This window comes from Pyrus communis, chromosome 16, assembly GCF_041283825.1.
Source record: "Pyrus communis isolate YQ-2024b chromosome 16, ASM4128382v1, whole genome shotgun sequence".
In the NCBI taxonomy this organism is placed as follows: Eukaryota; Viridiplantae; Streptophyta; class Magnoliopsida; order Rosales; family Rosaceae; genus Pyrus; species Pyrus communis.
The window spans coordinates 25,964,616-25,978,797 of record NC_142580.1 but is presented as its reverse complement, the minus strand read 5'-3'; the positions used below and the strand labels follow the sequence as shown (position 1 = coordinate 25,978,797).

At 37.8% G+C, this 14,182-nt stretch overlaps 1 protein-coding gene and 1 long non-coding RNA gene across 2 annotated transcripts; both read left to right on the top strand.

The window, feature by feature from the left end:
• Positions 1–641: 641 nt before the first annotated feature.
• On the top strand, positions 642–1,842 carry LOC148690193 (uncharacterized). The gene is made up of 2 exons (XR_015957584.1): positions 642–813; positions 1,636–1,842. It is a non-coding gene; the product is annotated as an uncharacterized LOC148690193 (long non-coding RNA).
• A 4,949-nt stretch (positions 1,843–6,791) lies between these two features.
• Positions 6,792–11,992, top strand: LOC137732315 (ADP-ribosylation factor 1). The gene is made up of 9 exons (XM_068471624.2): positions 6,792–6,930; positions 7,018–7,233; positions 7,341–7,379; positions 7,618–7,680; positions 8,682–8,700; positions 9,704–9,815; positions 10,212–10,259; positions 10,535–10,665; positions 11,704–11,992. Exons 2-9 carry the CDS (start codon positions 7,131–7,133, stop codon positions 11,735–11,737), a joined length of 549 nt encoding a protein of 182 aa, XP_068327725.2. The 5' UTR covers positions 6,792–6,930; positions 7,018–7,130; the 3' UTR covers positions 11,738–11,992.
• Positions 11,993–14,182: the final 2,190 nt, after the last annotated feature.

Below are 14,182 nucleotides of genomic sequence, written 5' to 3'. Positions count from 1 at the left end.
CAAGCTCAGCCATACCCTTTTCAGGTGAGAAATCCTTCGTTTTCACGTCGTTTCGACAATGGCCGATTCGAGTACTGTTCATGCAAAAGTTATACACTGAGTTTTTGGGATTTCTGAGCTTGTAGTTGTGTTTGTGAGGTTCCCAGGAGCTTGGGAGTGGCTCGTTGGTTGAATTTGGACGTCAGGATCGTTGGATGTGGAGTTGGCCGAGTTTTGGAGATTTGGACAGGTATAATCTCTTAATTTTAGGCCTTAAAACTTGTTGGGACATGTTCTACTAGCTCTAGGGTTGATTTTGGTGCAAGAAACGTGGAAAAAGGTGGAAAAACGAGCGAGATATCGCGATTTGCAGGTTTTCCGGCGACGGTGCCGGCGACGGCGTCGGGGACTGGCCGAGAAGAAGCAGGAATATTCCGTTAAGTTTAACGGAATATTCCTAACGGCAGGGGTTAAGTTTAACGGAATATTCTGTCAGTTTAACGGAATATTCCTGACGGCGTCTGTTGACACCGTCAGTGTGCCTGGCACGTGGCCGCGCGTGGGGGCGCGTGGGTTCGTGCCTGTTCTGGCGCGTGGGGGCACGTGCGGGGTCCAAAAATTATTTTAAAAATATAGTTGTGATCCTGAGGTTGTGTAGAGCACGTTGGTATATTCATTTGTCTATTTTGAGCAATGTATGAGAAGTTATTACGAGAAATGGGTTATGTGCTTTAAAGTTAACGTTTTTATAGTTGTTTCGCATTTAGGTGACACGTACCCCGAGGGCGAGCGTGCACACGCGAGACAGGGGGGCTACGACCCTTCTACATACCAGTGAGTGGGTTTTTGTTTTCCGTATATACCTATATACATTTATATTCCCAGAAATTGATTAAAAAGGGTTATTTACATTATGCCATGCACCTTATTATTATCGTTTACGCATCATTGCATGCATTATTAGTGGCATACATATACATATGCATATTAGGTGCCGTGGACGCACAAGTAAGTGCCAGGTGAGGGTTATTCACGTTTATGTTTCAGTAGTGGTTTGAGATGCCTAGAGAGCTCATAACCTGCACCCCCGGTGTTAGTGCTCCCGCCCAGAGTAGGGCACAGTCCTTCACGTGATGTTCACCTCCCGCACCACACGCTCAGCTTGGATCCAAGTTAGGTGCATAGGCCTGTCGTACAGACCACATTAGGTGGTTCCGACTCGTAGGTGACTCGCGATTATTCGAACAGTCTTCACGTGATCGTAGAACTAGAGCGTATATATATGTTACACCCAGGCCTGTCGTACAGACCACCTTTAGTGGTTCCGACTCGTGGGCAGGTTCAGTTATAGAGTTGAGATTTGAGCTCTAGATGCAGCCGTACATGTCACGTTAGGTGACTCCGGCTGCCAGATGTTATGATGGGATATGATGTATACCTGGGCACTTACATTCATTATGAGGCTTTGGCATGGCATATTCTTGAGCATGAATGATATACCCTTGAGCATGTTTGGCATATTTATACATACGTTTATATGTTTATTTTCTAGGAAGTATACAGGTTTTACGGCGAGGGGTTAGAATGTATTTTGCTAAATGGTTTTCAAAAAGCTTTGTTTTTGCCCACTCACGCTTTTGTTTTGCGCCCCTCCAGGTTCTAGTTGCTTAGCCGTTGCGGTGGTTTCCCTTGAGAGCTTTCCGGCGTTCTGACAGACACTCCACATTGTAGGGTCGCCTTCGGGCGTACTACTGTTGTCGTTTTTGTTTGGGCTGCTATAGACCTGCTCTGAAATTGTATCTCACTTACTAGCACTTATTTTAGTACTTTGTATGCTAGTTTCTAATTATTCGTACTTTTATATTACTACCCTATTAGCTTCCGCACGTGCACATGGCTACATCACCTTCGTGTGACGGCCAGCACGCTCCGATCTCGGTCGGGGTGTGTCAGTCTATGTATCAAAACATCCCTTGCCATTTACTCATTATTGTGTAATCATATACGATCGTTGACTAGTAGAATATGCATGTTTTAAACATGGTGTCGGTCGGTTGAATTATTCCTATGTATACATGTTTATGACTCTTTGGCTTCTTATCTGTGGACTCATTTTTCAGGAATGAAGTGGCATTATATTATCATATAAACCTCGTAATCATAACCATTCATTTTTATTATTATTATTATCTAAAGATGATTTCTACAACAATTTTTAAAAAAATGACCTCTACAAAAGTTCATTGGAGATGGAAACTGTTTAGCTATCTATAGAAATCAAAGAATTCATTTAATATGAAACCATTTAGTTATTCAAATGAATAAAAAAAATTGATGTTTTATCGAAAAATGGTTTTACTAGTGACCATAATTGTCACTTTGTTCAAACACATATAGACAGGTAGATTTGGCATTTCAGTTGTGTTTTATGTGTTCGTGTCGTTTTCGTGATGATAGTTTAACGGGTCATGTCATGTAACACCCGTTAAAATAAACGGGTAAAATGATCAAACTTGTATCGATCCGTTAATATTAATAAGGAATAATATGACTCGACCTATTACCCACTAAAGAAAATATATTTTAAATCAATAAATAATCAAATGAACAACATAATACTAAATTAGTATCCACATACCACATTGTCACATAAATATTATTTCTAAACGTAGAAACATTTTGTCTTTGAAGTATTACACTCCCCAAAATAAGAGCCTAATAAAAAAAAATATGAGTACATTACTACAAAATAGTCTTTTAATTAATCTAGAAGTGTAAAAATATATATAAAAAAAAAATTATAAACGCTCATAATGACAAGATCTACAAGTTTTGTGAAGAGGTCAACTCTGAAACTCGCTACTATAATCCCATAAACCTTAGATTTAAATTTAACTATTGATTGTCATTTACGTTTACGTTTACACTCCATTCTTCTCACTGAATTTCGTTCTTTCAGATTTTCTTTTTTGATAACATGATCTTTTAGCAGATGCAAAAAAATGAATAGTTTGGATCGTTGATATCACGTTTAGTTTTTTACGGTTAGTGAAAATATTGCTCATAATTTATAAAGACTCTAGAAACTAGATAACATCGATTCACATTTCAGTTAATTGTAAACACAGAAATATGATATACATCAACAATCCGAATTGTTCATTTTTCTCCATTAGGTAAAAGATCATACTTTCAAAAAAAGAAAATTTGAAAAATGAAATCCGGTTATAAAAATAGAGCATAAACAACAATCGACAGTTAAATATAAATCTAGGGTTCATGGATTATGGTGCCAGATTTTGGAGTGGAGCCTTTCGTCAAAGTTGTAAAGTTTGTCATTAAGAGCGATTATTTTTTTTTAACATTTTTCACACATCTACATTAATAATTATGAATTTTTATAAATTTTGCACTCAAAAAAAAAAAAAAAACTATTTATGAGGGTTTGGAGGGTTTTAAAAATCTAAAACTACGATGTAATTATTGTCTAAGCGCAGGATGCAATCATGAACATTTATATATTCTTCACATTTTTCAATTTGTTCATTAACTATTATGAATTTTTAACGAATCATCTACATAAAGTTCCAAAGAGGGAGTTCTGGGGCACTTCTTGGGAATCTGCAATACTCAATGTATCTTGGGCTGCCATAGTGAATTCTGCTATGAAGTTTGCTAGTGTCTGGGGTCTGATCGAAGCTCTAGGTTGATAGTTGATCTTGCGTTGCCCTAACTTAATGGCTCATTTGGTAACTCTAGATGACGTATCGAGATTGTGCAGGATGAATCCCAAGGGATACCCCGTCATTTAGATTACTCTGAATAATTGGAAGTACGGTTGAAGTTTCCAAGCTACAGTAACCAATGCAAGGATGAACTTTTCCATCTTCTGGTATCTAGGCTCTAGTTTGAGAAGAGTTTTTGATAGATAGTACATCGGTTTCTGCTCCCTCGAGTTTTCTCGAACCAAAGATGCATTAACTGTGCAATTTGACACCGCCAAATACAGGTACAAGTCTTCTCTGTCGACCATCTTGGACACTAGTAGGGGGTGAACAGTTATTCTTTTAATTTTGTAAAAGCCTCTTCCCACTCATCTATCCATAGCAGGTTTTTACTTTTCTTTATTATGGAGAAGAAAGGCTTACACTTATGGGTGGACTGTGAGAGGAATCAACTGAGGGCTGCCGCTCTTCCTGTCAAGCTTTTTTTCTCTTTAACGGTTTTGGGCTACTTCATCTCCATGATTGCCCTAATCTTATCTAGGTTGGCTTCGATTCCGTGTTTAGTACCAGGTAGCCTGATGTTACTCCGAATATGCATTTCTTCAAATTTAACTTCAAGTTGTACTTCCAGAGTAGGTCGAACGAGTCCTGGAGGCAGGTCAAGTAGTCTTTCTTCTCTTTGCTCTTGATGACCATGTCTTCTATGTAAACTTCCATCGTTTCTCTAATCTTTTCTTTGAAAATTCGATTGACAAGCCTTTGATAGGTTACTTGTGCATTTTGAAGAATAGAGGACATGACTTTGTAACAATACGTACCTCAATCAATAACAAAGGAAGTTGCTTTCATGTCCGGCTCATGCATTTTTATTTGATTGTATCCGGAGTAAATGTCCATGAAGCTCAGCAGCTCGTGGTTGCAGTTGAATCTACCAATACGTCGATCCGTGGGAAAGGATACAAATATTTAGGACACGTCTTATTTAAATCTGTGAAGTCCACACACACCTTTCATTTTTTGTTCTTCTTATGTACCAAAACAACATTGGCTACCCAGTCCGGATGGTGCACTTCGTCGATGAAGTTGGTGTCATTGAGCTTGTCGATCTCGGCTACTATGATCTTGCTTTGTTTGGTCTTGTGGTTTCGCTTACGCTGGATAACTAGTCTGGCAGTTAGGTCTAGGTGGAAGTGATGACAAATCACAAAAAGGTCAATTTCGGGCATTGCTTCTACGAACCAGGCAAACACGTCTTTGTTGGTCTATAAGAAGTTAGAGAGTAATTCATTCTCTCGATTGGTCAACTTTGATCTTATGTTGGCTTTTCGCTCTGGCTTTCAGGACCAAGGCTGATGTACACAGCGTCTTTATCAGTCTTTGTCTCTTGTCTTTTTTGGGGGTTAAGATGTATGTCAAAGTCCTTGTAACTTGTCTGTTGACCCCCGGGCTATGATTGGTATGCTGACTCATTCACAGGAGCAATAGAGCTCCATTCTTCCTTTCAAATCATGTTCATGTTTTCGACAGTGCAATAGCATGTCGTTGCTTGGTCTCATTGTACTTCTTTTACTCCATTTGGAGCAGGGTAATGAAGCAACAGATGGTAGTTTGATGGCACAACTCTCATCTTTTACAGCCAGTTCTAACCAAGAATGGTGTTGTGGGGAGCTTGTTAATCCATAATGTGGAATGTCACCAGATGGTTGGAGAGTTCTGCCTGAACTACCAACTTCATTGTTCCTAGAGACCAGACGGGGGCCACATTAAAGGTGTGGAAGGTGGTACTTCCCTTGTTGATGCAATCATGAATGCCCACCTTTTCGACAACGTCATTGAAGATGACATCTACTCCTGATCCATTATCTACTAAGACACAGCTGACCAAGGCGTTAGAAATTTGTATTTTGATGACAAAGGTGTTGTCATGGGGAAGGTGAACATCTTCTAAGTCTCAATCAAAGAACATTAAGATGTTAGAGCCGATGGTTAGTGGTTCATTGATTGAAGCCACCATTCGAGGCTTCTTGCATGCCACCTTCCTTTATTTTTAGTTCTTTTTCATATTCGTTGTATATGCAATTGACTCTGGGGAATGTCCCTTCTCCGAAATGTTGGGCAGGGTAAAGACCTTGAAGCCTTCTAGATTTTCTACATTGTGTTTCGGGAGGAGATCATTAGGGCAATGCATCATGACTCAAATCAACAATTTATGTTGAGATCTAGGCGGACATTGCTTGGACTGGTGCCTCTTTAAAATGTGAGACGGTGTTTTTCAAGTAGTGGGAAAAGCTTTTCGACAGTCAAGTTAGTAAGCAAATATGAGACTTAAGTAGTGGGGAAGATAATTAGAGTGCGATGAATGCGTTACCAAAGACGAATCCTATAAGGGTTACATATACCAGCTGGGAGAGAAACCTTTTTAGGATAAATTCTTGTTCTAAGTCGGGAGAATCCTAGAAGATATCTAGAAATTGATATTTTATCATCTTTAGGAGTGTGATTACATGCGATGCACTCCAATTTCTAGATTGTAGGAAATCCAAGACATATAGAGATCTGACTAATTTCATACGAGATGAGGCCCCGTGTCTTGTGGAACAAGCTTGGTCATTCTCAACAAAGTCACTTTGGCTTTGCCCACTACTCCGGAACAGGATGATGATGGCATCACTGTTCCGTTAATCCAGCTTTGCTCAGAGCTATTGAGTCCATAAGTGGATTTTCGAGATAACACTATTCTGATCAACCTTACTCCGACCCTTATGAAATTTGATCAAACGGTTACAAACAAGGAGCCCCTTTAAAAGTTATAATAATTACAGTCATTGGATCAAATTTTAATGGTCCAGATCCTTTACTCAGAAAGCTTGGCCTCCTAAGCTCAGAACTGGATCTGGCTCCACCTGAAAAACCTTAGTGGCGGAGAATTTTGCCACCTAAAGTCCTTTTTCGGGCAAATTGGTAGTTAATAATAAGAATACACATGTCAGCATCATGTGGTGCATCCGGTACACATAATTTTGTGTTCCATGGTAATCAAGAAGCAGAATTTTGCCACGTAAGACATTTGGTCCCACCAAATGAAAGTAGGTGCTGCACGGCAAGCACTGGACAAAAACTCTTTCCTAAGTCCAGACTGTGTTACTTCCAATTCTCCATGTTCCCCAATTCCGAATCCTTCCTCGCACAATCCTCTCAAGCAAGCAGGCCCTCTCTCATTCCCCAGGCAAGCTAACGGCTAATCTCTCTCTCTCTCTCTCTCTCTCTCTTTCTTCGCGATCATACTTTTCTCACTCTGTGGTGGTATTTGCAGGGAGGTTCTGCGTTCTGCGTTCAAGATCCGATCTCAGACCCCTAAAAGCACTCAAATCCGTTTGATCTCCCGGTCCATTCATGCGCTGAGGCGAAATTAAATCTCGCACAAATATGGGCATTTTGTTCACTAAAATGTTCTCTTCCCTATTTGGGAACAAGGAAGCTCGGATCCTCGTCCTCGGATTGGACAATGCTGGCAAAACTACCATTCTCTGTGCGATTTCAATCATTCTACTCTTACCCTTTTTCGTTTTTTCGATTTTGTCAAGTGGGTTTGTGTAAATTTTGGCTGATTTCTGACTTGTTTTGGGGTTTTCGCAGATCGTCTCCAGATGGGGGAAGTTGTCTCCACGATTCCAAGTTGGTATTTCTTTTCGTTTCTTCGGGTTCGGTAGTTTATGGGTTGTATTTGATTTTCTTTTTCGGTTGCTCACAAATTATGAGAAGATGATGAAAATTTGAAGGTTTGATAGTTCGTGTTGATGTAACCAGTCAATGTACTGTTTAAATGGTAGCCTAGCGAGTTGTGCAGCTTATCGTGTTCTTCGAATTGGAAATCAGATTATTTTGCTGAATCAGCTCTTTTACTTGGATGCAGCCATTGGATTTAATGTTGAGACAGTGCAGTATAACAACATCAAGTTCCAAGTCTGGGATCTCGGTATGCCCATATGTACCTTATTTGTATCTTCAGTTGGCACGATATGAGATATGCTACTTTGATACCATATTGTACGAGAGCAATGCCTTGCTTAAGAGTTTACCTTAAGTCAGAAATTAGATGTGCTTTAATTTGATTAGTTTTGTATAGTCAGCATGAATTTTAGGGGGAAAACTCCCTAAGGCGAAAAAGTTGGATACGTATCTTAATAACCTTATTAGGTCTTGTCATCATAACGGTTGTAATTTGAATACCTTGTGGATCAGAGAACCAGATCCATATCCAAATCAGTAGGGTTTAAACGTTTAGTCATGTTCGATTTAGATTGAACTTGTTGACCTATTCCAAATGACTTATGAGAAGCTGATTTCAGTTTGTTGGAAATGGAATCAACACACTAGTATGTACACTGTTAAGGAGATGGTTTTGATGTGGTGCACAACTTTATATTCTACCTAGGTGATTGATACAAGCTTGAGGTTGGTTTGTTCCTTGAATTAACCAACCAGATTGAAAGTCAGTGTTGCTTGAACTCAAGTTATTCATGACTGGATTGGATCCTTTGTAACTATATAAAATGGATGCTTTTATTGTGCATGTTTTGAATGTGTTTAACTTTGCTTTTTGGTTTTTGTGGCTCAAGTGGAGTTTGTATTCAAGTACAGAATTATTTTTAATTTATTGTATGTTATTGAATTTTCTTTTAAGGAGGCAGTATACTGTGATCATGATCTTTTGGCTTTAAACCTTTGCCTTTCATGACTACTGGTGCATTGTTGTAATTTTTGGGAGCAATGTTGGCATGTATTTCCTTCTGGATAATGGAAAATAGATCTTAAAGCTCTTACATCTTTTTCCACTATTTATATGAGGTTTTAATTTTTCGTATGATGGATAATAACTTTTAAAGCTCAAGTTATGGACTCATGTGAGTTTCTTGATAAAATAAGAGAAGTCACATTTTTGTGTTCTGATAAATTTGTTTTTGTTTGCTTATATAGGTGGACAGACAAGTATCAGGTATTGTTTCTTTGACTAAATGGTCTTTTAATATGTTTGGATATTTAGTAAACTTTTCTGTATTTAGTCCAATAGAAGTAGAAGTTTTAATACTTTGCAATCTGATGTGCTGAATAAATCTTGATTAGTGCGTCTTTTTTAATATTGTTATAGTGAATCTTCATGGAGGATTAGAAGAAAAATATCACAAATGGAATATGTACTTGTGTTAGAAAAATATTACATGAGTAGGATTTATTGTCAGAACCCTATATAAGCTTTGATTGATTGATGTTTCACTATAAATGTAGTTCTGTGTTTTATGATTATCAATTGGTATCCATTTACTGGGTGTTTCAATATCACTTTGATTGTTCTGTATGCCTGAATTCATTGTGTAAATATTCCTTTATTTTTTTTGATTTTTTTTAATGGATGCCATTAGTTTCCAAGTAAATTCATGTTGAGATATAATTTCTCAAGCCAAGTTAATCTAATCTAATCTAAGAGTGCTTTAGTGTCAACTACACACTGTTAGAAACTTCATGCAAATTACGTAATTATTCTTAAACAATAGGACTTTGCCACTGAATACGAGGGATACATGATGATAGTAGCCTTTTCATTTTTAGCTTGAAACCAGACTAAGTTTTACGATAAAAAAGAGATGCGTATTTATTAGCATGGCAGCTTTATATAAAAATAACTTGGCTGGGTCTCCTGGATTAGCAGTATGGATAACAGTTGTAAGGGTTAGGTCAAGGTTTGTTTTTCATCTTTTCCTTTTGAATTGCTTACCCATAAAGAAAGTATCGATAGGATGTGACACTTGATGATTAGAAATTTTAATGAAATTTTTCATATGGTGCCCATCTTGATCATACTAATATGTGGTAATGAAACTCTGTTTGTTGACTTTTGAGGTATGTGTACTGTTGGGTCACTTTGAGTATCTTTTGGTCTGTCACTCCGATTTCTAAGTTAACAATAAGCTCATTGGACTCTATATTGTTTTGTGCCACAGACCGTATTGGAGATGTTATTTTCCAAATACTCAGGCCATAATCTATGTTGTTGATTCTAGTGACACCGATAGGCTGATAATCGCCAAGGACGAGTTTCATGCAATACTTGAGGTAACTTCTTGTTGGCATGCATTTGAATATTCAAAGTAAATTTTTGGAATGTATAGAATTGGCCTTTTTGGTCGTAAATTTTTTAATATTCTACCTTCCATATTGTTGTCAGTGCTTTGTTGCTGTAAATGTAAATATAAGGAAAGAGAAATTGATATAAGAATTTTTGTTAAGAGGGGATATAAATAGATCTATTTCTATTTTCTGGGAATCTTAATAATAAAGTGGAAATTCTTTTTAGTACGAGAAACTTCTGTTAATGTCTAACTCTTGGCCTTGGATGTTTGTGATTCCATAATTCTACTCTCTTTTTCTGACTCCCTGGAGTTTGGCTTTTACTCATTGGTTGTGTAGGTTATTTGATAGTGATTTTATTGCTTTTGAGCCCTTTGGCAGGAGGAAGAGTTGAAAGGTGCAGTTGTTCTCATTTTTGCCAATAAGCAGGTTAGTGGAATTTCCTGTTAAATTTGCATGGTTCGGTGAAAAACTGCTGTTTAATCATTTAATAATATTCCTGTGTATGCGGACCACAGTATAAAGAGACAATGTTAAAACAATAAGAAAAAGAAAAATGTCATTTGTTAGAAAACTTTGAGAGGGAACCAGCTCTTACATTCCAAGTTCAGTTTCATATCTTTATATAGGCCTTCCAAATATAATTTTTCAATCAATTTTGCTTTTCTTTGTGATCCTTTTTATATTTTCATTTGTGTTATTAGGATCTTCCCGGTGCTCTTGATGATGCTCCAATAACCGAGGCTTTGGAGTTGCACAAGATAAAAAATCGCCAGTGGGCTATTTTTAAAACTTCTGCCATAAAAGGGGAAGGTCTATTTGAGGGCTTAGACTGGTATGCGTTACTAATCATCAACTTTTCTGTAGTTCCAGTTAGTAAAAGAACATTCCGTTTCAATTGTGAAATTTCTAGTATAGCTAAAAGTGGTGGATATGTTTTCTCTGTAGTTACATCTGTTTTACACATTTATGTATCCTAGGAATTTCCAACGGTTTTAAAACTGGATGAGATTGAGCTAACAATTTAACTGGATAAGATTGAGATAACAATTTATCTGGGTAAGATTGAGCAAATATTTATTGCCTGTTGCCTTGACTTCCCTTGTGAAGAGCAAAGAGCAAAAGGTTGGGGAAAACTGTTGAGTTATATGCTCAGTTGACCTCAGTCCATTATTAGAAGCCACGTCCCAAAAAGCATTTGTTGGTACTTTAGTAGTCAACATGGTGTTTATAATGATAATAACCATGAGTATCATGCAGAAATCAAGCTCGTAGAACGAATTGATAATTTCAGAGTTGAATCTTCAACGAAGCTAGATTAAAATTGGCCCTACAACTGCTCAGCTGCTAGAAACAAAAACTGAGCACTAGTAGTTTTCACATTTGTAGTATACATACATAATATTAACTATGTACACTAAGTACCATTGTCCCCATTAATGTCGTAGAAATTTCAAGAGTCCAGCAGCAAGTCAATAGGATCCTTTATTCATTAATTCCTTTCTGAAACTGACTCTAATTTTGGTTCCTGCTTGATATTCATTCTGTTGGAGATTTGCTATTGGGAATTGTTATTAGCGTTAAAGTCATCATGCACTCCTACGTCCTTTATTTTCTTACACTGGGGAGGAGTGCATGACGACTTTTATGATTGCCAATAACAGTTATTTTTCTTTTTGAACAACATGCAGTGCTGTTGGGGGCATTTATTTCATAATATTTTGTTTTTGAGTGTGCATGAATGTACTTTAAGACTTTGTACAGTTAGAAGTGATGATGAATTTTCAAGTTCTTCATAGTTTTCAATTTTTTTTGTTTTTAACTTCAACCATGGTTTCTGAAGTAGAGTGGAACAATATACTTGTTAATGTAGGTTGAGTAACACACTCAAGTCTGGAGGTGGCTAATTCATTGGGTTTGGGAAATCAAAGTTTACTTCTGCGTAGCCAGGTCGGAATTTGGGAGGAACGACGTTCTGATAGAAAATTTCATTCAGGAGTGCAGTTATGTCAATTGTCCTTCACCGATTTTTTCTGTTCCCATTTTATAGTAAACGACTGTTATACATGTAAAAAGTTTCCGTCATAGATATGATCGTTTGGCTCGTATTTTTGTAATTTTCATGTTCTCTGCTTTATATCAGTTATGCTAGATTTTGTTTTGCTTGTGTTTTTCTGTGGTTGGGGTAACGAAAAATTTCTATCCTTTTACGTGAAAGTTGACCAATATTGTCTGTCGCCTTCGGATGGTTTATCTGTCACTTGGTGAGCCATAACTTTAAGAAAAAACTTTCTGCGTTCTCACCATTGTATATTTTGGGGCTGTCATAGTTCAGAGAGTAAATTACAAGTTTCAGTGGTTGATATTTGACGTTGGAGTATTTTCATGTAGGTTTTAATCCCTTCTAGTTGATCTTGTTTATCGTCTTCGGTTTATGCAAACTTATGAGATGATGGTATGCGAATATATGAACAATAAATAACCATGTGCCGCAAACAATCACAATGATTTTAGTGAGGTTCGACGAACTTTGCTTCCTCTTGAGATGCACCATGGAGAATAACAACTCGGTTATAATTGCTTATTAAAAACCCTTATGCTAAACACCAAAATCATGCTTTAGATTTCTCTGCCCTTGTATTCTCTCCGTTGTTCGTGCAAATAAACAACCCTCAAAAGGAAAATTTTTGATGAACCTAGGTCATTAAGCCACATAATGCATGCATTTAACGATTAAATGGTTGAAGCATGCTTGTATGCATTTTAAAACGAAACTTAAACCATGAAATTTAAAGCCTAGTAGTGGTGGTGAACCAAGACTTAACTCAAATCACAAAGAGAGTTGAGAAACTTTATACCTTAGAATCACAAAGAGAGTTGAGAAATTTTATAACTTTGAATCACTAAGAGAGTTGAATTTTATACCTTTGAAGCACCTCTTTGCTTTGCAAAGGTTATTCACCCATGAGAGGGCCTTCAATCCTTTGCATCCTTACTCCTTGGCTCCATGGATATGGATGGAAGAAAGTTGCTTCTTGGCTCCTTGTCTTATTTGATTTGAATGGAAGAATAGATTCTCCAAAAGCCACCAAAGTTGTTTTGACACCAATGATGTGGAAGGAAGAAGATGAGTAGTATGAGAGGAAGGAAATGCTAGTTTGCTTCTCCCATATGTCCAGCCTCTCTTGAGAGAAAGAGAGAGCTTGTGTTCTCATATCTTTCCTCAAAGAAACCCTAAAGAGGTTAAGGTTACAAAGTTGCCTTTATACCTCTTTTCAAGTGAGTGGCAAACTTGTAGCATGGACAATTTTGAGATTGTCTTTGGGTTAATTCCTATCTAATTTTAGTTGTCATACAACTTCAATTCAATGCGCCTTGTGGACGAAACTTAATTAAAGCCTGATACAAACCTTTCGTATGATTAATAAACATATTAATCAATCCTTGCCATATGCAATTGAACTATTTGATTATCCTTGCTCATCATCGTTATATCTTTCAATAACTACCTTACACAGTGTGCGATAAATTATGTTCATTTTAGTGAGGCAGTGGGCAACAAGAACTCTTACTGATCGGTTGTGAATGGAAACTTACTCTCAATTCTCCCTTTAGTGAGGGGCTTCCACAAAAACCAAGAGTAGCAGCTAGCAGTTTGTCATTGCGGAACCTGGCAATGGTTGCAAAACACTTCATCGAGTACGTCATATAGGCCTTGGAGATGCCACCCATTCGAGTCATGTTGGCAATGTAGTGGAAAAGATGAAGACTCTTGAGTGGCAAAAAGACAAAACTCCAAAATAGTCGTTTGACGGAACCACCGTCCTCAGCTAGGAAAGCCTGCGGTACGCCTTGGTCAAAACCGAACTGTCGTCTCACTCGGAGATGAGCATAAATTGCACTCCTTTCCTCACCATTCTTTCCAAGGGACGGTACCAACGAGGCCAACAACGCCAATAATTTCTCAGTGAGGGAAGGGAAATCTAAATTCTCGGACAAAGGAATCAAAGTCATACTAGGACCATCACCATAAACGACATCAGTATAAAACATCACCGGCTTGAAGCCTTCAGGGATTGCTGTGTAAGGACGGAAAACGAAGGTGCTCATGTCATCCAGATACTCCAGGAGGTCTTGCTTCCTTCCTGGGATCTTACTGAACCAACGACTTGCTAACGAAAGTCTCTCAAGCAAATAAGGGGACGAGTTAACAATAAAGCGGCTCTTAGCGGCACTTAAAGGGCAATGACTTATCTTTAACTATTTAATACGTTCCCAGAGGAAGATTTATAGAAAACAGACACATAAAAACTCTTTATCGAAGCACTACTGGTGACTTACTCCCCCAGATT